This window comes from Pangasianodon hypophthalmus, chromosome 6 (genome assembly GCF_027358585.1).
Source record: "Pangasianodon hypophthalmus isolate fPanHyp1 chromosome 6, fPanHyp1.pri, whole genome shotgun sequence".
Taxonomy (NCBI): domain Eukaryota; kingdom Metazoa; phylum Chordata; class Actinopteri; order Siluriformes; family Pangasiidae; genus Pangasianodon; species Pangasianodon hypophthalmus.
In genome coordinates, this window is record NC_069715.1 from 15,201,371 (window position 1) to 15,228,805 (window position 27,435).

At 39.2% G+C, this 27,435-nt stretch overlaps 2 protein-coding genes across 3 annotated transcripts in view; one reads left to right on the top strand and one right to left on the bottom strand.

The window, feature by feature from the left end:
• Positions 1 to 103: 103 nt before the first annotated feature.
• tsnaxip1 (translin-associated factor X interacting protein 1) lies at positions 104 to 9,717 on the bottom strand. Its single transcript, XM_026927200.3, has 16 exons — positions 9,668 to 9,717; positions 8,809 to 8,869; positions 8,583 to 8,698; positions 8,221 to 8,347; positions 8,029 to 8,122; positions 7,744 to 7,940; positions 5,914 to 6,046; positions 5,631 to 5,788; positions 4,927 to 5,068; positions 4,111 to 4,238; positions 3,909 to 4,037; positions 3,655 to 3,813; positions 3,419 to 3,528; positions 2,506 to 2,629; positions 2,239 to 2,345; positions 104 to 2,126 (listed from the first exon to the last, which is right to left on the bottom strand). Exons 1-16 carry the CDS (start codon positions 9,715 to 9,717, stop codon positions 1,922 to 1,924), a joined length of 2,040 nt encoding a protein of 679 aa, XP_026783001.3. The 3' UTR covers positions 104 to 1,921.
• A 1,006-nt stretch (positions 9,718 to 10,723) lies between these two features.
• Positions 10,724 to 27,435, top strand: part of ranbp10 (RAN binding protein 10) — a 42,046-nt gene continuing 25,334 nt past the window's right edge. Inside the window, exons 1-3 of one of the 2 annotated variants that reach the window (XM_026927202.3) lie at positions 10,724 to 11,084; positions 22,551 to 22,662; positions 24,947 to 24,999. In XM_026927202.3, coding sequence (XP_026783003.1) covers positions 10,886 to 11,084; positions 22,551 to 22,662; positions 24,947 to 24,999 — 364 coding nt within the window. In that variant the 5' untranslated portion in view covers positions 10,724 to 10,885. The remainder of the gene's footprint in view (positions 11,085 to 22,550; positions 22,663 to 24,946; positions 25,000 to 27,435) is intronic. The other variant, XM_026927201.3, reaches the window with a different exon arrangement.

The window sequence follows — 27,435 nt, forward strand, 5'->3', positions numbered from 1 at the left end:
CACACACACATACAGTACTGTGCAAAAGTCTTAGGCACCCTATTTTTTTTTTTTAGTACAAACTTTGTTATAGATTTTTATTTTTTATGTACATTATTGATTCAGTACAAAAACATTTTAGATTCCAAACATTAGTTTTCCAGCACAAAATTAAATGTTTCAGAAAAATGTTTGTACGTCAGTAAAGAAAGCAGCAGATTCCATAAGAGACACTTTTCAGACAAAAACATAATGAAGGCTGCTGGGTTTTGCTGCAAAAATAAGAAGCGAGTGTGACAGTCAAAGTCTCCAGAAGAACTGTGGCTGCTTCTGCAAGATGCTCAGTAACACTTACAGCTCATTTCCTTATAAAACTGCACACACTGTACCTGAGACTACTATTTTTTAAGCGAAGGATCGTCACACCAAATATTGACTTCGTTTCATTTATTACTGTTTACTGCTCTTTATAGTATTTTTAATGTAGAAACATTTAATTTCATTATTTTTGAAGGCATCTTTGCTCTACAGCATTTCTTTACATGTGCCTAAGACTTTTGCACAGTACTGTATATGAGCAATGTTTTAGAAGGAATTTCTACATACGCTACACTGAAAAGTACATACAGTATATACTGCATATATTGTATGCTAGGTCTATGAGCATTGTTATTCCTCACCACATAAGAACACTCAACACTAAATAAAAGTGTCCGATAATGTAAAAAGTAAACAGTGTAATACTGTTTCAATTCATTTCATTATAAACATTTTTATAGTCAGCATCATCATGTTCTCTTTGTACACAAGTATTACAGGCATTTTCAATAGTGTCTTATTCAATAGTGTCAATAGTGTTTTTCTAACTAGTTGGTCCCAGTCCCATGTTTCTATATTTTTTATCAGCCCAATAACAAAGGCAACAGTGTAATAAAGTTTATAAGCCAAAATAAAGTTTAAATAAATAAAGTTTAATAGGTCAACATCACTAGTACTAGTACCTGGATATATGTGCTGAAAGAATAAGTTAACAATAGCACAGTTAAAACTAGCTCATATTAGATACACCAGTTTTAATGTGATTACAATAGGCTATGCATGTCAGTGTTTACTGATCACCAGTTTTTAAACCTCGAGCCCTACACTGCTATATATCCTACTGAACATACTCTCTTGAAACCTGTACAATAATATTGTATCTCCTCACTATTTCTGTTTACTCACACCTGATAACTATAGAAATTGATCAATGTCTTCAAACTGGAAGAAGTTTGGAAAAAATAGTAAGACCCAGTTGTCCTCATGAGGATCTTACAAGCACATAGATTTTAGGAGAACATGTGATGTTTTGATGTGAGGACAGTGGGGTGTTATGAGGATATAAAACACTCTCTCATTAAGCCATTTTTGTGATCAGTTACCGTTATCTTAAGATTTCCTTAAAGATGCAATAGTCATTTTTTAAAATTCTTTACTTGTACAAATAACCTGGAAGACATGTAGGACGTGATAAAAAAAAAAAAAAAAAAAAAAAACCTATGCATTAAGCCATGGCCTTAGTAAAAGTGCATTAAGTCCATGAGAAAACTCATTTGGAAAACTGACTTCCTGTCCAGAATGCTTGTTTGTGTTTGGATGCGCCTCCTGTCAGTCATTTTTTTAGACACTCTACAGGCCACCGTAGATAACGGGGACGGAGCTTTGTGAACATAGGCAGGAATCATTCATATGATAGTTGTCAAACCCAACTAACTGTTAAGATACATACTCTTGAAAAAAAAAAAGACTAATCTTACCTAATGCACCTTTAAACATCATGTTGAAGAGTAGACCGTGAATGTATTCTTTTTATTAGATTTAAAAAAAAATTTATCCAGTATATTTCCTTGATTATGTTTAAATATAAGAGTCCATTTACACATGTGAAATGTGTGTAAATGAATTATTCCGACTGAGGCATGGGTCCTGCCCTGCTTACATTAGCTGCAGAGAGGCGCTGTAGAGCAACCTCAGTGTCCAAAAGTGCTGTGTGCTGGTGCAGCTCTTTAGTCTGAAAGGCCGTACTCAAATAACAGTCCAGAGTCTCAGAGTCCAGTGTGGGATCAATTGTCTTGAAAACAGCTCTTAAATCTTCCACTCCCACTTCCCTGCAAGAATAATATTTAAGTACTGAGTTTAAATGCTTAAATGCTTTATTCACTTAAATAATTAAAGTAATAACATCAATTAACATTCACAAAGAGCATCATGGACTCTCACCCTTTTCCTCCTAGCTGTTCCCTCAGCTGGTTGATGTACTGGCGTCTCTCGGCCATAGCCTGCTTTTTTACCAGACCCAGGAAATCACTCTGCTTTCCATCTGCGTCCTGAAGTAAGAGAAATATTAGGTGGTCACATTTTGTGAGAATAAATCATGCAGCATGTCATGTAATTGTACCCCTTAAGTAAGTAGACATGAGAGCCATGTGAAGGGTGAGTAAGCGCAAAATCTTTTTTTCTATAGATACCTCTAGTTTTAGAGCTCACCTCTGTGTACAGCCTCTGATAGGCAATGCTTCCTCGGCTGGTCTGCAGTTCTGACTGAGCAGCCAGCACCAGTTCCTCTATATCCTTATCTCCTTTCAGGGGGAAAGCTGTCCTCAGAGCCTCACTGAAAGCCAGCATTAAAGATACACCTGTTCATTTATTATGTAAGGAATAAACTATGTCAGGGTGTACTGTTATAGGAACATAATCAGGGGCAGGGTTACGATCGCAAAGGCACAAGAAGTGTTTCATAGCTAGTACACAACAGCAATCTGCCAATTATTAAAAATTTTTTTATTAAAAGAAAGGTATGCTTTTTACCCATTTATAGTTACATTCAATGCTGTGGAATACGCATGAAAATGTTTCTGTGAACACTTTCTTATAGCATCTATAAGCAGCCATTCTCAAGCAGCCTCTCTCATTTGTCTCTCTTGAAATTAATAATAACTGAGAAACCACGGAGCACAAAGTTCTCTGTCCTGAAGATTCTCCCCACAGAAAACAAGTTTATGTGGAAATCACACTGCACCATTATCAGAAGTTATATTTATTATTGATTTCTTATAGTTACTGGTATATTTGAATGGTCACTTGAATTGAATGGGTTTAATCCAAATCTCAATAACTCAAAAACAAGCAGACCTTGGACCTACAATGGAAAGTTCAGAAATATAAAGGTCTCTCGCTCCAATAAATAGCCAAACTATTACTGTGCACATTTAAATAATGAACTGAATATTTGTATTTTTAGATTATGTTCAAGCTGTACTGATTTATTTTACAGCTAAAGGGGTCCCTGGCTACAAAAGGTTTGAGAACCACTGTTATAGAAGAACTCATAAATTTTGTTTCTAACTTGCATTGCAGCAAAGCAACCAAAACAAGTGCTTGTTTCTAATGCATCCCTCACCTGAATTGGGGTGTACTTAGCAATCCACTCTCAGTGCTGTCACTCTGTATAAGCACCTTGAGCAGATTAGACAGTAGATGGGTCTGGCCATGGTACACACTTTCATCCACCTGCCACATATCAACATTTAATGAAACTCCATCGTCATCTCTTGGTTAATACTACCTTAACTTTTCATTTATTGTTCCAACTGTTACGTTATTGTTAAAACTGGCAGAACAAATAAACCCACCAACCTTGCCTTGGAGAATGTCATAGAAGAGACCAATGAAGGCATCATCTAGGTATTGCTTGATGCCATCGATCAGGCTGTAAGCCCACTGTCCTGCCCTCTCCTTATGCTGCTTTAACAGATACTGATGCAGAAACTCCTTTAGATCACTGCTTTCATCCTTCTGTGTTTGCAAAACAAATAACCAACACATACATAGATACCGTCACTAATTTATCATATTTTTATACCCGCAGGCACTGAATTGATGGATGCTACCTTCTCATCTTCAGTTGCTTTCTCTCTCCATATGTCCTTTAGAACTCTAACAATGTCATTCTTTTTCAATCGGAGGTTCCTCTGTTGCCCCTCATAGCGCAGGTAGATGGGAACATCGCTGGAAGTACCCTGGAGGGGAAAAGTTTCATGAAATGCAGTTCAACCAGCCAGAAGAAATAAATTTATATGATGGGCTTCTCACCAGTCCAGTAAAGAAGTCTTTCTGCTCCAAGCCCATGCTGTTCAGTTCCTTCAGCAAGATCTCCAGTCTTTTCTGACTAGACTGGCCCTCAAAGAGCTCAGAACAGCGATCCCCACTACCAAGTACATCTTACATGCAACAATAACATCATTTCATTTTCAGTACACTTTGTCCACTGTCTCTTCAATAGGTCCTAATTTTAAAAATCACTCTCACAGTTATCTATCTATCTATCTATCTATCGATCTATCGATCTATCTAACTATATGGCCAAAGGTTTGTGGACACCTGATCATCACAGCCATATGTGAGTCTTCCCCAAAGTGTTGCCACAAAGTTGGAAGCACATAATTGTGTAGAATGTGTTTGTATGCTGTAGCATCAAGATTCTCTTCTCTGTACAAGGCAAGGTCCACAAAGACATGGTTTGCCGAGATTGGACTGGAAGAACCCGAGTGGCCTGCACAGAGCCCTGACCTCAACCCCACTGAACACCTTTGGGATGAACTGGAACGCAGACTACATACCAGGCCTCCTCACCAGACATCAGTGTCTGACCTCACTAATGCTCTTGTGGCTTAATGGGCAAATCCCCACAGCTATGAACCAAAATCTAATGGAAAGCCTTCCCAGAAGAGTGGAGGTTATTATAACAGCAAAGAGGGAGTAAATCCAGGATGGGATGTTCAACAAGCATGTATGGGTGTGATGATTAAGTATCCACTTACTTTTGGCAATATAGTTTATCTATCTATGTATCTATGTATCTATGTATCTATCTATCTATCTGGTGAACAGTATAGAACAGCCCTATACCTGCACACTGCTCCCACCGTGGTCTAGGAGTTGAGGGTTTTCTGTGAAGGCTGTCTCTCTTTGTGCTGATCTGCTGATGTAAATTTAGCAATGTGTCATATTCCGTCTTCAATTGGTTGAAGTCAGACTGTAGGGTCTCCAGCTGAAAAAGGAAAACTGGGTCTCACGCAAGTCTAGATGGCACGATAAATTGCACAGTATATAAACATCATTATGCATCATATATTTCTATGTACCGCGTGTACTGTCAGTGTCTGTGCTTTTGGCTGTGTTGAGTCCATAATGACTCAACAAGTAAGTGATAGGATCTTAATATCTATCTAACCTGATCTTTTCGTATATTTAGATTATTTTCCATCCTTCATGAATACATTTTACACACTAAAAATTTATAGAAGACAAAAAATGTCTGAAAGTTTGAAAAATGTTTTTGTGCTTTCTTAGCAAAACCAAATATTGTGATACAAATAGTGTATTATGATGATATCATTAAATATAACAATATAATTTTTTTTTGCAATATTTCCCACCCCTGGTATCAGATTTTGAATAATCCAGGTGTAAAGTAAAGATATAAGTGTGTAACTGTCAGGTATTTGTCTGTTCATTTAGACTTAATATAACCAGAATAAAAACAATGACAAAATGGTTATACACTTTGATTTTGATAGAATATGTGACTCATATGAGACAGTGCCTTATACCTTTAGGAGGTTCTCCTGGTACGTACTTTCTAGATTCTCCCAGTCCCTACGGGGAACCACATCTCCATATTCTGCATGCAAGTGGTTGAGCTCCATCTGGGCCTTGTTTAGATCCTCTCTACACACATCCAAAGCCAGCTTTAGATTCACAGGATCCTCTAAAAGAGAAGACAAGAGTTAAAATACCCCAATATGAATCATGCACATCTTCCACATGCTATCATAGTGCCATTATTCAGCTAAAAATATAGAATTCTCAGAACTGTAATGCAATGATTGCCACCATTCAGTGAGTAACCAGGCTCCTGTGGGCTGTAGCTCATGCTGCTGATATTGTCAATGAGCAGCCTGCGGGCGTCACGTTCCTCCCTGTACAGCGCATACTGTCTTGCAAGGTCCTCCTCTAGATATGAAACCTGTGACAGACCCAAGATAGAAGATAGCAGAATTCAAGAAAAGATTATGTTCTAGTGTTAGAGCTGAGCAATGTCTACATTTCTACATTCTGAGATTTATTTTTAAATTTGTCTAATCATTGTAACTTACTGAAAAGTATAAGAAAAGAAACAGAAGACAGGTTAGGCTGCATATAATGTAATAATCTATAATCCAACAATTCATTTCTTTTACATATTAACACGTGCCTACCGTGCCATCAAGTTCAAGCTTTGTTCACGTGTATACAGAGCAGCAGAATTCGTATAACTCAGACACAACTACCATATAGGGTGCTGTAGGTGTTATTGACTCTGGCCCAGTTTCCGCTATGCACAATTTGTTAAACAGCCTCTAGCCTGTCTATCAGTGGGAAATCATCACCAAAGCACCACTGCTGGGTATATACCACAACAATATGCCAAGGATTACAAATTTTAATTTGTTAATGAACAACATGGCATGCTTTTGAACCATTTCTTGTTCCATTTAATTTTGTAGAACGTCTGTAAGAAAAGTTCCTGCTATTGCTTATGTTCGCTTATGTCCTAAAATCGCTTATGTTTTAAAAACAGTCGTCCTCATCAGCCTGTTTTTTGGTTAAGACCAAACACAATTTGTCATCTTACTGAGAGCCTAGAAGGTGCAAAATCCTCCATCCTGAAGACTCTCCTGTAGCAGAAAACCTCCTGACTGTTACAATGCACTGACACCCAAGATTCTTCCCATAAATGTTAAATAAAGATCTCCTAACAGAAATCTCACCATATCAACAAGAATACGTTTTTTCTGTTAAATAACAGCACATTTACCAATCACATCTGAGAATTCAGCAACTCTGTGGTATAAATATAATTTAGTGGTGAATCATTCTTAGCACAGAAATGGCACTGATAGAATAGCTGCATGGTAGGGTGTGTGCAGCTGGTGTGAAATTATCACCCCAGTGTCACTGCTGGGCTGAGAAACAGTCCGCCAACCAAATAATATCTAGCCAATGGATGGGGTACAGGGTAACCCTGGGGGTTATAGGCAAATTCAGTAGGCAAATTCAACTAATATTTCTCTTCATTAGACTCTTCATTTCTCTTCATTAGTTTTTAAACAAAAAAATAGAAATAATAAATAGAAATAATAATTTAATGGTCTTATATTTGTTATATAACAATCTCATAATGAGAAATATTTTCTTTAATTATGATATCTTCACTTGCTAACATATAATATATTTGCAGTGTAGTCTGCTCGATTTTGAGGCTGTTTCACTCTTTCCAATAATTTTAGTCAGCTCTTAAATAATGATCTTCCCAGATTATCCTGTGGTGTGAAGTATATAAAGTCCAATCTTCACCTCTCCATCTTCTCACAGTTCTCAATTTAAAATCGTAAATATGAACCATGTTCAATATTCATGCTTCAGTGTCCTTTCATGGGTTGGTCTCAATCTTAATGTCATGCATGAAAGACCAGTAACCCATGACAGCCAAGCTGTACTGCCATCTTCCATATTTGTTTTGATCCAAACTCAATTTTTGTTCAAAAGAAATTATGTGAGATCCCTGGTTCCAGGTCGTTGGTTCTGATTCCATTTCATGAGTATAATCTGAAAGTGTGTGGTGTTTTGTTTTGGGCCAGTCTGGTGCGCTGAGTTGAAGCCAAAATGTTTCAAATGTCCAACCTGGGTCTGCAAAGCTGCCTGTTGCTCCTTCATGCTCTCAATGACTTGCTGCAGATGTTGGCGCTCCTGTTTCAAAGCCGTGATCTCAGCTCTCTCTTGCTCCCTCAGGCCCAGAATCCTCTCCTCGCACCGTTCAGACAGCAGCACCATCTGGGCACGGAGAGGCTCCAGCTCTTGGATCTGCTGTTGCAGATACACTACAATGACATTTTAGTCATGGTTTGAACTTCTACTTAGTCACAACAACTGTAAGTCTGTTTTATTCAGAGGAAAGTGTGCACATACCTAGAGTAATCTCATACTCGTTTTTGATGGCAGACAATAGTGGCTTGTATGTTTTAAAGTCTTCAATAAAATAGTCAAAAACTTCTCGGTATACCTTCAAAGGACAGACATAAAACAAGCGTTTAATACCAGACAAACAACACGACTCTGCTACGTATTACAGGAAATAGTCTCTGTGTATAAAGTGTAAACCTGAAGTTTGAGCTGCTGGAGTTTGGGACTATGCATATCTAAAGATGCCAGTTCTCTCCTGAGATAGCACTCCAGCTGTTCCAGGAACCGTGGCTTAGCTACAGTACGTCCAAATTCATCACTGTATCTGAGGCACATGATACATTATGAGGTAAGAGCCATCGTTGCATTAATGTGAAGGATGTGAAGAGTTACTTTCTACTTTAAAAATGTCTAGAAAAGTAGGTTGGTACAGTAAACCAGTTTATGAATTATACATTATTTTTTCCTCTGTAGATTCTGGTTTATATGCTTAATGTTTATATTACAGTGATTGTAGTAAAAATGTATTCTATACCCGGGAAAGTAGAATATGGACATACCCGTGGTTTCTGTTTGCTGCAGAGCAAGTGTGTTTTTGACTGTGTTGCTGAACAACCTGAGAGCTGACATGGGCAGGCCAGGTGGAAAGATAGCCAGGGCTACATCCATCTGTAACCTGGAAGAAATGAAATCAAGATCACATTCAAGTCTAGAAGTTAAGGTCTGTGAAACAGAATAGACAGAACAGACACATTAAAGTACATACTAAGTTATGAAGCAACTTACTTTCAGTATTTTTGGCACAGACCTCACTTGCCCTTGAGTCCCCTTGCTTGACGAAAGCCTGCTACAAATACAGATACCATAGAAAGAACTTGTTTATTATTTTAAGAGACACAGCACAGTACAGCTTGTTAAAATGGTTACAAATGGAGTAGTTTGTTCCTGGTGGGATCTTTCAAGCACTAACCCATTGCAGTTTTTTTTTTTTTTTTTTTTTTTTTAATAAGCACAGTGAATATTTTCTGCTGTGATTTACATGGCTACCAGTAATGGGAATTCAGGCTCTTTCCAGTGAGTCACATCATTTGACTCAGCTTACTAATAAGAGTCGATTCTTTCGGCTCCCAAACGACTCATTGCCATTTTTTTCTATACCAGACAAAGTATGTAATCTTTGCTTAAATGTGGCTGAAATTATTCCATAAAATATGACTTCTAATTAATAAAATGACATCACTTTGCATTGTATATTATTAGATCTATTTAAATAATTGCAAAATCAGCAAGGCAAAGCAAATGTGCATTGACAAATACATTAACATCCCTGCATTAATGTTGCTGTGTCAGCTGTGCCTGTAGAAAACATTTTTAATTAAATTATACTGTACAGTAACGCCATTGCCTGTAAAAAGCAAGAAAGCAGTAAAGCAAGCGCTCGTGTATGCGAGTCGACTCTCAACGTTCACCTAAAAGAGCCGGCTCAAAGAGTCGACTCGTTTGTGAATCGTTGGCTACAAAACAGCAGAACTCCCGAACAGGACGCCGTTTCTGGCATTCAGTGACTTCTGGCTATTCGGGCTACAACGTTTTAACATTTATTTAATGTTACTAAGCTGCCATTTTCTAAAATATTTATCCTTGCCTTTCAAACGCTGACAGTGGTGGCAAATGGATGTCCTTCTTTACAGACATGTGTAGATTTAAAAATATATATATTATATATATAATAATATATATAAAAATATATAATAAAATAAAATAGATAATAATTCTCTTCTCTTCCTTTAAATTTAAAATATTTTTTGCGTAGTTTATATTGCGACTTGAGCAATAACGTTGCGACACTGTTGTTGTTTACGAGCGGTTGCCATGGTATTGAAGGACCCCCAAAGAGCCCACGAATGGAAAGGAGGCCATTTCCTGCCCAATGAAAAAGAATCTACTGTTAATTAGAATTATTAGATATTTAATAGTATATAGCTTTGACAGTAAGCATAATTGCATAGAATAAAATATTATTTTTCTTTCCTGTTATATCAACTATCAGTATTCATGGTTTTTCTTACTATTTCATTAAGGCGATATTTAGACACCTAATGTATTTCACACATGATCCATGAACTTGTTTTTCTGAGCTTGTTTTCTACCCTGCATAAAGTGTGAAACATCTAGAAAAATAAGAGCAGTTACTTTAATACTTACATATTATACAGCTTAGTTATGAATATTATTATACTGATCATCGTGTAAACAAGCACTTGTTATTTTGACACCACTAAATTAAAATATCATGGGTAATTGAACCACTCCAAACAAGTCGGTGATTTATCATAAAAAAAAAAACAAGGGTTTCGCGATGAGCTAATCTGCATTAATGTTTGTGGGTCATTGGCAAAACATGAGGATTAGTATGATCTGTTACATAAAGAGAAAGAAGTTGGATCTAAAATGTGCCTAAATATAGCAATACTGATTCTGAATGCACTCCAATAATATATTTCGATGCCTGCGCGTGTATTTTAAGAAGTGAGTTGCGAAAACCATGAATGTGCACTTATTAATTTCTAAAACTGCATGTTCTGAGCTCCACTTCTGCCTCTCTCCCCTCAGAGAGCTTCGTGTACAATAGTTTATGGGTGTTGTAGTTTTATGGTTCCCTGCTTGTCGTCTGTGTATATTGCGCAGGCCGCTAGCTCCAACTACACTACCCAGAGTGCACTGCGCGCCTGACTGTAGAGCGTTGGTTATCCGGGGATATCGCTACTGCTATTTCTCCTCAGTCTATCGTTCTGCCTTTTAGAAGATTGACACAACTAGGTAGGGAACAACAAAGAAAGGAAAACAAAACACAACCCAAAAAATGGCAGAGCTTGGAGCAGGCAGCCTGTTACAGGGGGATCCTGCTTTAACTGACCAAGAGCAGGAGCTAAACGAGCGTTTGAAGCGGCTCTATCCGGCCGTGAACGAGGAAGAGACCCCCTTACCCCGGTCGTGGAGCCCCAAGGATAAATACAGCTACATCGGGCTGTCGCAGAACAATCTGCGGGTACATTATAAAGGTACACAGGCGGGACACTGTCTTTAACGCATCTTTAACTGTCATGGTTTGGGCCTCGACGTTCTCCAAGGAAACGGGCTCCGTGTTTTTAGTTGAATGTGATTGTGTGTGTGAAATCTCCCTGACGTGCTCTGAGCTGATTTTCAGTCCCTCTGCTTTGTTTCAGCAGAAGAAAAGACGAATTGCCCAAATGGTTGACATGTACAACAAAACCAGCTGAGAGTCCGGCTAGCCACAGCAGCTAGCTCGTTAGCTAACGCAAAAAAAAAAAAAAAAAAAAAAAAAAAAAAAAAAACCCCACCAGCCCTGGTTCCAGAGAGCCTGTGAGCCTGTGTTGTTTTGCAGTAGAACGCAGTACAGTGCGGACTTTGCTAACTTGTTCTCCCAGGAGCTTTTTAAAGCACGCCAAGCCATGTTTTCCTTACCCCAGTCTTCTCCCTCATTTTTACACTAAATTATTCAAAGTGTTAGCAAGCCGTGTATTGCTCATGGGAATAGAGGTAACATTAACCGGCTGGATAGTGCTGAAGCCTGCTCCAGCTCGCTCAGTTGTAGCAGTGTGAGTGGTTTTCGGTGCTGTGGGGAAACTCGGAGCGGCAGAGAGCAGGGCTTCATCCCGCTGAGCTGTCACCTGGCCTGCTGTCGCTAAAGCCACACCGGAGCAGCAAACCTGCATATGTGCGGTGTGATTGAGCGAGCTGGACACTAGCTAGCTATATTTAGTTACACATCATACTAGTCAGTGAGCTCGTGTGTGTGTGTGTGTGTGTGTGTGAACTCAGACTGGATTAAGCATTTGATAAACTCTCAGTTGTGGATTACTGGAACATTTAAAGTGTTATGAGTCAGTGAGCTCTGGCCTTCAGACTCCTCTCTCTCTCTCTCTCTCTCTCTCTCTCTCTGTGTCTCTCTGTCACTCTCTCTTTCTGTCTGTCTCTGTCTCTGTATGTCTCTCTGTCCCTGTCTGTCTGTCTCTCTCTTTCTGTCTATCTCTCTCTCTGTCTCTCTCTCTCTCTGTCTCTGTTTCTGTCTCTCTCTCTCTCTCTCTGTCTCTCTCTCTCTGTCTCTCTGTTTCTGTCTCTCCCTGTCCCTGTCTGTCTCTCTCTCTCTGTCTGTCTCTCTTTCTGTCTCTCTGTCTGACAGCTCAGTGGTATGAAGCTGTCTGTTTTTCTGCCTGTTTATCTCTCTCTCTGTCTGTTTATCTGTCTCTCAGTGTCTCTCTCTCTCTCCGTCGCTCTCTCTCTCTCTCTCTCTCGGTTTACTGATTGCAGATGTACTGTATCGTGTGCTGAAGCATTAATGTCCACTATCACACTTTGTTTAAGCGCCTCTTTTTGTTTTATAGCCTCTCCAGCAGTGAAGCTGATTTGTTCAGCCTGTCACAATACAGAGCGCAAAAAGCTGTGCTGCATTAGCTATTTATGAACCTGTTAGGAAGGGTCAGAGCGCATCGACCCACTGAAAAGACGATAATTAGATAAAATTACACCGTCGCTCTGAACCGGGTACATTCATCAGTCAGACATGGCAAGCAGAACCATTACAGCACATTTCACACCCAGCACACTTCAATAATACAGAAATAAACCCCTCACTTCAATAATACAGAAATAAACGACCCGTCCAAGCATAAATAAAAGATCAGATCCCCGTGCTGCATGATGTCACGCCAGTCGCAATGACCTCACGCAGAGACTGCGACGTCTTAACAGCTGTCAACTCGCAAACATTTGCGTATTCACCTGTATCCTTTTTACAGGCCATAAATAGCAACAGCTGCTTTGTTTATGAAAGTAAATACTTAGTTGCCTGTTTGCTTAATAAGGATTTAGTCACATGATCTCAGAGCTGTGTCCCTGAAATCAGAATAGATGTTTTGACACTTTAGTCTCTTAGTGTTATGTTCAATATAATAGTATATCTAGACATAAATACAGAAAAAAATATTTTGTAGTTATTCTCATTTTAAGCTTGTAGTTCTTCACTTCAGGGAAAATGAGTAATTTTTTGATGACTCATACCTGTACTAGTTCTGTGTTTGTCCTATGAAATGCTCTATAGAACATATATGTCTCGCCCCTGACCGGTTTTTGGCTGTGTCTCTTCTCACACACTCTTTCTTTTTCCAGTCGTCCCTTGGTTGAGTATAAATGGTTGCCATTTATTTATTCGTTTTGAAGATCATGGAATTTGTGCCAGTTCCTCAGAGTTTTACCAACCTGGGACAAGGAAGTGCTATCATTGTATCAAGTAGCATGATATTTAAAATTAATTTTATGACACACACCCAGTGCAGCTGATTATCAACACATCAAATGACATTGTTTTTTTTAATTATTGCGCTATAATGGTGTTCATAAAAGGTCAACAAAGTCATCATTACATACATGATACACTGTATGGCCAAAAGTATATGGACACCTGATCATCACACCCATATGTGCTTGTTGAATATCTCTTTGCAGATTTATTCCTCCTTTTGCTGTTATAATAAGCTCCACTCTTCTGGAAAGGCTTTCCACTAGATTCTGGATTGTGGTTGTGGGGATTTGTGTTTGTTCAGCAACAAGAGCATTAGTGAGGTCAGGCACTGATGTTGGGTGAGGAGGTCTGGCATGTAGTCATCGTTCCAGTTCATCTCAAAGGTGTTCAGTGGGGTTGAGGTCAGGGCTCTGTGCAGGAAACTCGAGTTCTTCCACTCCAGCCTTGGCAAACCATGTCTTCATGGACCTCGCTTTCTGCACAGGGGCATTGTCATGCTTTAACATGCTTTATTTGGGCCCCTTAGTTCCAGTGAATGGAATCTTAAAGCTACAGCCTACAAAGACATTCTAGACTTTTAACTAGAAAGAAATCCTACTGTGCTTCCAACTTTGTGGCCACAGTTTGAGGAAGTCCAACATATGGATGTGATGGTCAGATGTCCACAAATCTTTGGCCATAGGTCAAATGAATGCGTTCCTCAGTTGTTGTTGTTTTTTTTTCCCCCACTCACTTTTGATTGGCTACAGGATTAGCCAATCAGAATCATGCTTTTTTTTTTTCTCGTTTATGTTTGAACGCTACTAGGCAGCTAGCTACACTCTGAGTACAGGGATATCTAGGTGAATGAGGAGAAAAAGAGTTAGAGGTAGACCTGGTTTCATAAGGTGAGGTGTTCATTTCCCACTCTTAGTAGCATGTGTTTTTAATTATTTTCAGTGCAGTGGTCATATAGGTGTTTTTTTTTCTATTGTGCATATCAGCATTATTAACATGGCAAGATTGGATGACAGTAGTCTAGATTGTGCCTTATAGAATTGAATGACAAATTCTAAATATCACCTCTGCGTCTGCTATCCATCCAAAATGGATGAGTGCGTCCTACTTATCAGTTTAAATTTACAGACTGCACAGTGATTTTATTTAGTATATTCACATAATCTATTATTATTATTATTATTATTATTATTATTATTATTATTGCTGCTGCACTGGGGACTGTTAGGTTAATATCCGATAATGGTGCTTATTTGAGATTTCCATAATACCTTTGATTAGTATTGACAGAAGCATGCACTTCTTGGCTCGGCTCTTTGTCCTAATCTGGATCTGGGCACCTTTTGTCCCAAAGCGTTTGCAGCAGCTCGGCTTCATACAGGATTTAAGCTGCTACTCCCCCTTGCCCTGGTGATTTCAGTGCTATTTTGGCTAGTGTGCCCCGTTTCCGTTTCTCAATGCTGCTCTGAGGCTAATTTATCGGAGTCGCCGCTTTGTCAAGATAAGAGCTGTCTCGGCTTTAATTAGGATACCGGAATGGCACGACAGTCCACCATGCTAAAGCTCTGTGTTAGAAATCTTTCAGATATTGTATTGAGGTTTGTAGAGTAATTGAGGTGAATGTCTTGTAATAGCTGAAAGTTTACTGGATTCAGTTTATGGTACCAAAACTGAAAGAGCCCTGAAAGAAAAGCAAGAAGATGATGGGCTTAGACGCGCCACTCATGCTCAGCATTGTCATATCAGTATTGAATTGTCATAGGTCATAGTGGAGCAAAGTCCACTGGGATGTCAATCTATAGCATCTATACAAGTTAAGCACAGTTAATAATGCAGATTCATATGATATGGCAACAAAACACACACACACGTATCAACTGAATTAGCTAGATTTTGGTCATGGCGTGTGTGTGTGTGTGTGAATTTAATGCTGTGTTCAAGGTAAAAACCACCGAAAACGCCCCCTCAACTCATCAACTTAGGGTAATCTTCTTAGCTACCAGTTCCTTCCCCGTTTACAGAGTGACATTGACCATACTAATCACTGTTTTGAGAAGGTAATCATCAACATTAGAGTTATCACTAACGTTAACCAGCTAGCTTGTTTCTAAGCTACTCGTTATAGTCCGCTGTTCTTGCTGTTCTGCAGTTTCAGTTCAGAATGCCGCATGAATGTTTGAAGTTCACTATAGTAGAACTGTACCAGTAGCTACTCGGGCCTTTTGACTGTAAAAGTGCGGTTAAAGTAGCTTTTTATGAGCTTTACGTGCTCTGCCAGAGCAAGCAAAAGACACGCTTTCGTGGAGGCGTCTATATATTCTTTTGCACTTTGCAGGTTGGATGTGCAGAGGTGGGAAATTATTACCACTTGCAAATTGCCCCACGAACACAGAAGTGTTATAAAACAATGTTTGGTCATGAAAAGCATATAATTACAACCTGCCTTGTTACAAATTCACATTTATTTTAGTTTTGTAATTACTTTAGATATAATCCTTTGTTTTCTGTTATAATGCTTAATGGTTATGTAGCGGCTCACGAAGCAAAACATAAAGTGAAATACTGACTTCATGAACTATCATAATTATATGCACTGGAATGCTGAGACTTTATAATTATGACTTTGCAGATCAGATATGGGACCACGTGAGCATAAATGGACCTATTCCTAGTATCTCATGTTTCCTATATTTTGTAAGCGGAGTGTTTGCTCCGGAGAGTCTTTCACATTGTTAATTGAACTTGTTTGGATACTGTAGCTTGACATCTTGCTTTAGTATGATCTCCTCTCCCTTTCCTTCCTCTGTTTTGCAAGTGTTCAGAGCAAACCCAATACCAACATATACCATGTTCCTCACAAGATGTCTGCTGCCCCCAAATGCAATGTGGCATGATGTAACTCCACATTCGTGTAGTCTGTAAGTCAGTCAGTTCCTGGTTCTAGTCTGACAATGTGAATTTGCTAGCCAGCGGATGTAGAAAAGAAATCTAAGCTTGTGTCTTTACCAGTGGAAGGATGACTGGTGGGTTTGCTCAGATGCTGTGTTCGGTGCCCCTTGTTTGGCCATGAAGAGGAATTTCTGCCTTCTAAACACCCAGTCATGCATGTTCCCTGACACTGCCAGATTGTTGTGGCTTCTTTTTAGTGTCTGGGTGCAAGCCTGGGAAGCTGTGTTTGCTGACACTGGCACGCTGTTCCTTGTTCCTTTGTTTCCCTCTTATCCTTTTCCCCTGTTCCTGGATTTATTTCTGTCCTGTCGCACTATGAACGTGCACTGCGTTGTCAATTCTGCTATTATCCTGAGTGGAAAGGCTTTGAGTAAAATGAGCACCAACGTGGTGATTGGGCTTATGCGTTTGAGTTTATTCTTGTGGGTCCCGTGGCTGCTGCATCTGAAGTGTGTCCTTAGAAGAAATATGAATTGCATGTGTCTCGGTATTTAGTTTCTAGCCTTGTCAGAAGACAGAGAGTCAACTCATGCAGAATGGAATATGGCCTATATGTAAACTTCAGAATCGTGTGTTTGGGATTGAATAAGGTTTCCTTTTTAATTAATGATTAAGCCATTTTGCAGTAGTCAGCTGATAACAAGACTCAAAGTGGGGGGGGGAATCAATGTTCTGCAAATAAGACTAAGCAGCTCTGCACAAAAAAGATGATCAAGTGCTGTGTCCTAGAGGTTGAGTGTTGTTAGGGTGTTATCTATTCACCAATGACAGGCCTATGATTATGCAAAGTGGATGTAAGCTCTGTGAGGGTGTGTGCACGAGCGAGAAGCAGAGACACATGGTAAAACAGAAAATCCATCAGGGTCGTCTTGTGCTGTTGGATCGCATGTGTTTTTTGTTGGTGGTATAAATAGAACAGAGTATGTGAGAGGACGGGGGCAGGAGTGAGCGCATATGTGTGCATTTTTGAGTTTGCGTATGTATGTGTGTGTGTGTGTGTCATGCACATACAGGGTCGTCTGACAGTACTCTCAGTACTCTGCTCGTGTAATTGAGCTATAAATAGGTTTTGCCTATGTGTGAGCAATGTAATGTTTTATCACGGATGTTTGTCTGGACATGAGGGAGGGAGGCCTGCTATGGCACAGAGGAATGAGGAAGCTAAAAATAGGGGTGATTAATATTGCTACTGTATTCAGAGAGGATGAATATTCACTCAGTTTATTAGTCGTAATATAATAGCTCGACATAATAATAGACTGGAGTAATGCAGTATGAAGAGCCAGTGTGGTGTTAGCACAATTCCATATTTGTAACTGCATCATTTCCAGTTGTGCGAAGTCAAAATTCTTATGGACAAAGCGGGACTCCTCAGATAACACTATATATTTAGCCTATATGATTTCAGAATGACTACATGCACACATACATGCTCGGCGCTAGGGATGCATCGATCCCATTTGTTTCAGACCGGGTATGAGTGCATGTTTTTTTGCTTCTCGTTGATACTGATACTGATACTAATACTGAAATAAGTAACCTACTTAGTATTAAGCAATCATGGCACATGTTCTAGTTAGCACCAATATAATTACATGAACAGCAACAAACATACACAGATATTGACCTCACGCTCCTAAACGCTCAGTGACTGAAAGCAAATCAACACCCGGGCCCGTATATACTCGCATCAGGGTGTAAGATGTAGGATATGTCTGCAGGGAAAAGTTGATCCTAAATCAGTCTCTGTTCCTGACACATCATTACAAGCCGTTGGCTTTTGGCCACTTTGGCATTTGGTAGCTATACACTGGATAGGAAACTTATAGACAGATGTGTTTAAATGTGCTGGTTTATCATTGTCTAATATGACCCGCGGTTTATGAATATTGCGTCTATCTTAAGAGAAAGTCTTCGGGTGTGATCTGAAAATCTAACCCTAGACCTCATTCTGTTTTCAGTTACACAGTATTGTAGTGTTTTTCGTAAAAATCTATATTTTATTTTAGTTCTCACATCTTTTAGATTTTAAATATACCAGGATTACATAATATATGTGAAGTTTCGCATTATTATTTTACATAGTAAAATGAAACAAAATATTTTAGTATGTTGGATAAAATATTGTATTGTCACGAGCATCATCACCTCCAACACCCGGGCCGAAGTCTGGTCTGAAAATTGAAGCTGAAAGACGGAAATTATTTAGTGAAATTAAATAAATAATTAGAGGTTGAGCAGGAAGTGACCATTTTACAGGCAATTACAGTACAACAATCTGAATAGAAATGACAGTGCTGCTGCTGACTTCGTTTGGGGAGCTCTTCACTCAGAATAAATAGCTAAAAAGCTATTTAGCTTCATTTCAGGCCTCTGTTTACATTCGTCTGGCTCTGAGATACGTTCCACTCCCAGCGGAAGCAGAGCGAGGGACTGTTCTTCGTACATGGATTACTGAATTAGCTGGATTGGATTATTGACGTTTTGACATGATCCTGGATTTGTCCATTCCTTGAAGCTGTTGTTGGACTTGTTACCAAGACGACAAGACCATAAACCTGACCATGAACCTGCTCAGATGCAGGCATATTCAGCACAAACAAGATTAAATCGCACATTTTAGAAGTGTTTTAAATACACCTAAAAATCATGCACGTTATTGATTACTAAATATATTGTTTGATTATGAAAACAATGTATGCCTTGTCCACGATTTGAGCTAGCAGCTTATACCCACTTATGTCTATGGATAGTTACTAGGGGTGTAATGATATAGTGTATCATATTGTACCATTTGATACGAGGCTCTTAATTCAATACATCTGTACATCAAGCAAAACGTGCAACAGGCTGTATAATAAAGTAGGCTTTGTCAGAAAACACGTTTCTGCTAAAGCATGCTGATTTTCATGAGCCAATAATCTAGGATTCTAGCATACTAGTTTAATAGCTCATGTAAAACCGCTATGGCCATTGTGAGCAGCAAGCAGGAACCATAAATTCCATAGCTCTGTAAGGCAGAGGTATTTAAACAGTGGGGCAGCGGGTGAGATGGAAATGAGAAAAATGACCATTTCTGACCTGCCAGTTTTTACACATTTTGCATACGAGCTTCACATATTAACAGTGGAACACAAAAATATGCCAAAAGAGCAGTCTTCTTTTTTCCCCCTAATAAAACCAGCAGATAATCCAATCGATATGTGACTGACAGTTGTGCAGGTGTTTTGATCTCTCTTGATGTGGCACCATTGCTTTCTCACGGTTAGCAATTTTTAAAAAAAATTCTTTCACGTTCAAGCAAAGTCTAACAGCGTGTGTCCGACTTAAATGGACACTCTGGCCCGAGTCTAAAATGGAACCATTGATACATTTGTTGTAAACATGGCAACGCGTGTCTTCCAGCGATGACGCAGCAGGCTTTGTGGCAAGATTGATCACTGTTTGGAACCCCCTCCTGGAGGTGGACGCATGTACAGCGTTTGTATTATGTGCTGCTAAAAGTCTGAGCGGATCACACGAACGCTTTGTCATGATTACCTTTCAGTTATTGTTCTGAATGTTTTAATCAATTGAAAATGGAAACCTAACCCGCACATTTAGGCAATGCTTATTTCTGCTGTATGGAGAATGTATCGTATCAGGACACCACTATACTGCCTGTCTCAGACTTTCCATCCTCGTGAACCAATCACTGATGCACTGATCATGGTTTCGAATCTCGGTATATTTGCCCTTTCCAGGCAAAATGGGATTGCGCAATTATCTCAAACAATTCAATCGAACAACATTAATCGAGTTCTGAAGTGCTTTTAAGGAACTGTATTAGCCCGGTTGGAATTATTACAATTTGATATAGGTCATATTGTTTTTCTTCGATTTGTTAAGCAACATATGAAGAAGGGGCCCGGCTCAGATCTCTCGCCTTTCCAAGGCATACGGTTTCAACAGAGGGGGTGAGGTTGGGACTTGCCAATGCTGTCATTACAAATGGGATTCTCCTTGTTGGCAGTGGAAGGCTCTAGAAGTTACAAACTGCTCCTTTAAAAAGTTTTGCTCTGGCCAGCCCTGGCTCTGACGCCCAGTGGGGAAAGGATTGTGTGTGTGATGTTTTTGTGGCACTCACCCGTATCTCTGTAATAGTCCCTGCCTTTCTGCTCAGCTCTAGCATGGCTGACAGAAGTGAGTTTTTCAGTTTCTTTAATCTATTTGATGTTTGATTGGCTTAGATGTGCTATAGGCTTACTGATGCAAATAGCGAAATGACAACAAAGCTGCTGTGTTTGTGTGTGTGTGTGTGGGATCGACAGCACCGGCAGTACACTAGGAAGTTTAGAGTAGTTATGGTGGTGGTGACTAAGTTCCAACTTGCACACTAAATAGTGCTATTAAACAGCAAAATCAGTTTGTTCATATGTATTATGGCAAAATAGCATTTAAAATACAATGGCAGAGTGAACTGAATACATCGATGAAATCACTTTTGTTTACTGTTGTGTGCTGTGTATAAATATACCGTAGCTGTCAGTCATAAGTAAGTAATAAAACATGACAGGATATGGTCTTATAAGAAAACAACCAGATTCCCCTTACACTACAAAAAATCCATTTTATTTATTACAGATCAACACACCATACTTTTGATCCTTTTTTTTTTTTTTTTAATTACAGCTAGACACATCATACTTTCACATTTAATAAGCTACAACAGTTACTTCCTGTAATCACTCACCTTACAGCAGCTATAAACAGTCTCACCAGCCTCTTTTTGTTCTTTCTCTTCAGATTAATAAAACATAAACATGCAGTTCGTCATGTTATGAGAAATCGGAAAGTGCAGTCCTCTACCCTAAAAACTGACATCTGAGACACTTTAAAGGTGTAATTGTTGATTTTTTTTTTCTTGTACAAATAACCTGCACAATATGTAGAACATGATAATAAATTATGGTTTATGCCATGATCTCAGGAGAAAACTATTGTGTGGCTGAGAAAACTCATTTGGACAACTGACGTCCAGCCCGGAATGCTTGTTTGTGATTTTACAGACACTCTACTCTGTGGGCCAATGTGGATCCTGGGAGCAGAGCTTTGTGAACATTCAAGGAGTTAAAAAAATCTTTCAAATGTCTAACCCACATACTTAACCGTTAGAGACCTAATCTTGAAAGAAAAAAAAAAAAAAGGACCGATCTTACCTAATGCACCTTTAAATCCATATCTCCTTCCAGACAGCTTCACTATATCAACAATGAAATGTTGTTCTTTGGTGAATAACAGCATGGCCTTATACTCTGTTTATTATCGATATATGGAGTGTCCCTGTGCATGACTTGTCACTGTAGCAGTGATTAACGACATATTAATATAAATATATAATGTGGCTAGCATCCAGCTCTCCTGTAAGAGCTGCTGGTGGAAAATGAATCAGCACCTTCTGACCAATCAGACTCAAGAATTCAGCAGCACTGTGGTATAATATTAGATATGAGACTTGTACTAATCCCTGTGATTCATTGCACAAGCAGACTTTGGCAATTTATTTATAGAACTGAATGGATTGTATTGATTGTGACCTTTTATGTTTTAGTTAGTTATAAAGTCTCATGTGTTGATAATTATAAGTGCACTATTTAGGCCTTGGGGTTCTTCTTACAGTCACGTTTTTACTTGTGTGTGTGTGTGTGTGTGTGTGTGTGTGTGTGTGTGTGCGCGCGTGTGTGTCTGTGACCTTTGTCTGCTTGCGAAATGATAGGCCTATTTCCAGACCCAGGTTCTAGGTTTGGTCTCGTGTGGTTTCAATAAATAGGTTACGTATTCAACTTTAAGAAAGAATGCTAATCAAGGTATAATTTTTGCCTCGATGATTCTGAATATAATATGATGGACTGGGAGAGCTGATCTCAGATCAGTATTCACTCTGTCTGTCATATAGGCCCTGGTTTCAGAAGTGTGTGATCACAAGGTTTTACATGCTTTGAAATGAAAAACACAGTTTTGACTCTGGTCCAAAAGAAAACACAATTCATCCGTTTGCCCAAGCGTAATAAGTGATACAGCATCTCATTGGAGTGATGTTGGTATTAAAGTTAAATTACAGACTTCCACTGAACAGAACAGCAGAACTGTCCATGGTTACAAAAATTGTTTTGTCATGGCAGCATGTAATTTGAGAAAGGCAGCTGCCTTTGAATTCTCTGTGGAGGAAAAACCTTGAATCAGTGACTCATTGTTTTCTACTTATGCACTCCTTTTTCAGGTCACGGCAAAAACCACAAAGACGCAGCATCCGTGCGAGCTACCCACCCAATCCCCGCTGCCTGTGGTATCTACTACTTCGAGGTGAAGATTGTCAGCAAAGGGAGGGATGGGTAAGTGTTATATGGCTGGAATTACTGAGTGGTCTGATGGAGGAAAGGAAACAGTAGACCTGGGCAGAATGTCACAGACAGCTTTCATCAAACAATTCTTGATGAATTGTAAGTGGTACTTTGCGAGTTGTAATAATGTCATTTCCCGATGTTCGACGAGTGAAGTGGAATTTCAGGTTGAGGCGGTGTTTTTGGTGCTTTTCACCGGTTGCAGGCAGGGAATTACAAGTTGCAACGCAGCATAAGTTAAACCTGCATGTCCTTGGAAATTGAGGAAAGTAGTGCAATAGTCTTATTACATGTGACACAGCAGAAAAGTGGGAAATGGTGTTAATTACTGGATGTAAATATGGGAATGTTAGGTGAAAAATGTACTGAATGTGATTTAGGGCATGACAGTATGATGATAGAGCAATTAGAGGTGTATCAATACACAAAATTCAAATTTGATACAATATGGTGGTGACTTGATATATATTTTTGTCATCTTTTCAGACCTTTTAGCAGCATATAATAAACCAAGAGCTGTGCAATAGAATGTAACAAAATTAAACATGGCAAAACTTTCACTGGTGTGACTGGCAAGGGGTCGTTCCTGAAGCATGGGTTTTTTCTCTTGGAAGTGGGAATTGGGAAGTCGGAGCTTGGAATTACCTCATTTTCGACCTCCATGCATTCAAGCTGCAAAGTGGGGAAAAAGAAAAAAACATGGACGTTCCGTGTTTGTCTTTTGTTATCCACAAACATCAATTTTATAGACTTAACAAGCAAATATGTCTGTATGTTGATTGATCTAAAGCAAATACTTGTATGTACAGTGTAACTCATTTAAAGCTAGGAAGTGCTACTTTGTTTAGTGATGCTGTGCACAGCCATTTTGATTTGATGTCATTTGCTGAACTCTGAGTTAAGGAGACCATCCTCAGTTCATGAGTAGAAATGCTGAGTTGAGCGTGTAGTCGAATGCGGCATTTGTCTTGCTGTGTGTGATGTAGCTCGCTGTAGCTGTAGATGTGTTTTTGACTACTGTGTTCTCCGCTATAGAATATGAACTTCCCCGTTGCCGTGGTGATTTCTTTAGCCAGGGTTGAATCGGTGTGGAAAGGCTTCCTGAGTGTAGCAGAGAGTTTGGGGTGGGTGTGTGTGTATCTGACTTTGTCTGTCTCTCTCTCTGTGTGTGTGTGTGTGTGTGTGTGTGCGCGCACTGCTATGTGTTTTGTCTAGTTTTAAGACCAGAAGGGTGATTTTGGTCATGTTTGCAGTATTAGTGCTGGTGTACTGTACATGTATTTGGAAGATTCAGCACACTGTAGCATTTTGGTCCACAATTCTCTGCATGTCAGTGTTGTAATTTACCGGGAAATTGAAGTGCTACCTTACACTCGACCATTGCTGTTTTTCTTGAGCTAAAAGGCTAATATGCTGTTTTCAGTTTTATTCAATTTACACCTCAGATAATGTAGGCAGTATTTTATGATGAATAGGCCTAGCCCAGATATCGCTTTCCTACCTACATCTCAATGTAGGTGTTACATGAACAGCAGTTCGAAAAGATGCAGTTGGCTGGCTTCATGTGTCACGGAGGAAACACGTGATAGATTGCACCCACCCGGCTTGCTAGCTGTCGTATGGTTGGGGAGACGTAATTGTTGGATGGGAATTGGCCAAGACTAAATTAGGGAGAACATCCCTCTTTTCTCAGCTTCAAAATGGCTTCGTTTTCTCCCATAGACAGCTCTCTGGTCTTCATGTTGGTTTATCCTTTTTAAAAACAGATGCAGTCTTCACAGGCTCAAACCAAGAGTAGACAATCAATCTAACAGGGCACACCTGCCAGTCACATGCTCCAATATTTTTGAAAAATATTTTTGAAATACAATTGAAAAATGGGTGTGTTCAAACAAAAGGTCCCATGTTCTAAGTTGTTTAACCCATCTAGATGTAAATATCAGGAAATGAAAGCTGAAATTCTGATCTATTATCTCATATTCATCTTTTGATCTCAAACCCAAATGTCTTCAGTGTACAGCAAAAAACAAAAGAATTGCCCTTGCCATTCCAATACTTTTGGAGGGGACTGTATATCATACATTGTAGAAATGTCTTCTAGCAGCATGATATTTTATGATTTTCTTTATCACCACCCCTAATGTGATTGTGAATTGAGTAAGATAAGTTTCAGTGCTGTTGCTAGTTTGATGCTGCACTTTGTTTAGGTGACAGTGTAAGTTATACAGAGTTCCTGGTTTCAACCTTTGTTCTCTTTTCTCACTGTTGTTTACAGGTACATGGGCATTGGACTGTCCGCCCAGGGGGTCAACATGAACAGACTGCCGGGTGAGTTAGTGGGGGAGGTGTGTGTGTGTGTGTGTGTGTGTGTGTGAGTGACTGTGCTTCTGAGGGAGTCATTCGTGCAAACATGACTCCTGATATGTAGTGGACAGGTGGATTGGAGTTTGGACTGAGTGTTTGAGTGGCTTTATGTATCAGGTTTGTGTTATATAGGTCTTATGGTTTGGTTAACACTGGTTCTTTGGTGTTACATAGTCCTCAGATAGGACTGTGTGTTGGCACAACAAAATTCTAATCAAGTACTTTTGAGTATCATGACTTATACTGACCAAAGAAATTAGCATTTGTTTGGTCCCAGTCTTATTAAATATTGATGACCACATTGTATGATCAAATTCTGCCCTTTACATATAGAGTAGTTAACCTACATCGTATGAATGTTGTCTTTATATAGCTGTTATAACCATTTCATGGGGTTGTAGAAGTAGTGAGCTATTTAAAAACGATTATATGCTATGAATTGAAAGTAACAAAAAGCATCTCTGCAAATCCTTGATGGTGATAGTAGAGTTACGTCCATTAAAATGTGCCTTGTTTAGCTTCTGATGAGCCCACTTTGATTTCTATCATTTCATTTGTTTGTGGTTTGGCATGACTCTCATCCCCACCCTTCCCGTGCCATTGCTCTGTTTTCTCTGACCATCTCTCTGCGTCCCAGCTCAATGTTAGAATTGCTTTAAACATGCCTGAACATGTGCTGTAGGAAGAATGATCCTGGACCTCTCCTTAACCACTCTTCCATCCAAAACACTTTGTAACGCAGGTCTTTGAGAATGGATGAGAGATCATTTCTCCAAATTTCCAAACAAGGCCTCAGTAGACAGGCATGTGTGCCAGGAGGAAATATTCTATCAGCCTTTTGTTCCTCAGTGGATTTGGGTTTCCAGGCACAGTCAGGCACAAACATGAGTTTTCTAATGTTATGGATGCTAAAATTGAAATTATAATGTGTGCCATTTCTTTCCTGCTAAATATTCGTGTTCCATTTCTTTCTTGCTAGATATTCGTGAGCCGGGTGTTGTGGAGTGCTTGTTCTGTTGTGGTGGTATTTCTGAGGTTTTATTAGATTTGTTGGGATTAACTTAATTGGATTGAGTGTAATTAAACAATTCAGTGGATTTGTATGTTTACTGTTTCTCAAACCATCCTATTAGAGCAGGTATCTTTTGTCTTGTTAGCATTAATATTCATAAATCGTATAACTATATGAAGTGGCTCTGAGAGTAGATTGTTGGAGATTTTTGAAATTGGGAGTAAGCATATACTTCTCTGTCCATTTGTCTTGAATCATTGTTTGTGTTGTTTTATTTTTATCCGCCATGTCGTCACTTCACTAATCACATCAGAGGGGGCACATATAATGGACTCTGGAATCACTGAACACTGGCCAGTTATCTTTAATAATAATACTGTACATGGATCGATTCTGCTACAGTATGTTTCAAATGCTTTGTTCGATCCGCTATAATACTTTACTGGGTCCAACATTCGACAACCCCTGCTCTAAAGGATGTGTGGACATAACTAAGCATCTCTCATAGTTTTGCCATGAATTATGGGTAGAATAGGATCTTGAAGTCTAGAGAAAATATTGATGCTACATGGGGTGAGATATGGCTATGAATTTTGTATATTATTAGTAGTGCAGTGCATTAGACTTATCGTGTAGTCACTTATGGAAGATAATGTAATTAAAAGTGCTTTGTATTTGATATGATTGTTTTGATATATTCATGTAGTGCCGAATTGCTCGACCCTTTAAGTAAAATCCAATTCACCATCCAAGTTTCTTTATTTTCCTTATTAGCATTAATGTTCATGAATTGCATAGCTTTAAAAATCTCTGTAAAAGAAGACTTTGAATTTCTTCTTTGAATCTCAGAAACGCTGTGAATAGTTTAAATTAAATTAACCCTAATGACTCCCTATCGTTGCCTCGTGACTGCTTGGTCATGCCTTTACAACACCTGAAATTCTGTGTAGTATGAGTTTTTAAACATCCTGAGGCTTTTTTTATGATGAACAATTTATGTGCCTGTAGTAGTGATGTGTTAAAAAAAAAAAAAAATAAAAAAATAAAAAAAAAAAAAGGAATGTGTAAACGAGGTGTTTTGGGCAAAGGGTTTCCTGTATTTCCATGCCCCGGCTGTGGCCAGTCACATGACAGGTCCGGGGATCACTTGCCTCTTGGTTTCTCCATGGAGTCTGGAACGATCTGGAGTGCTTCTCCTAATTCTACATTGACCGACTGAATGAGAGTGAGTGTTTATGCAGCACTCTCTCCCTGTGCTGCTCTTTGTTTCAAAGCATTTGGAATATGATGGAAGAGTAAACATGCTTGTGCAGGTTGAGCTTTTTGTCTGCAGTGGTTTGGTGTCAGCCCGAGATAGAATTCTAGTAACAGCTACCAGTTTCAATGCG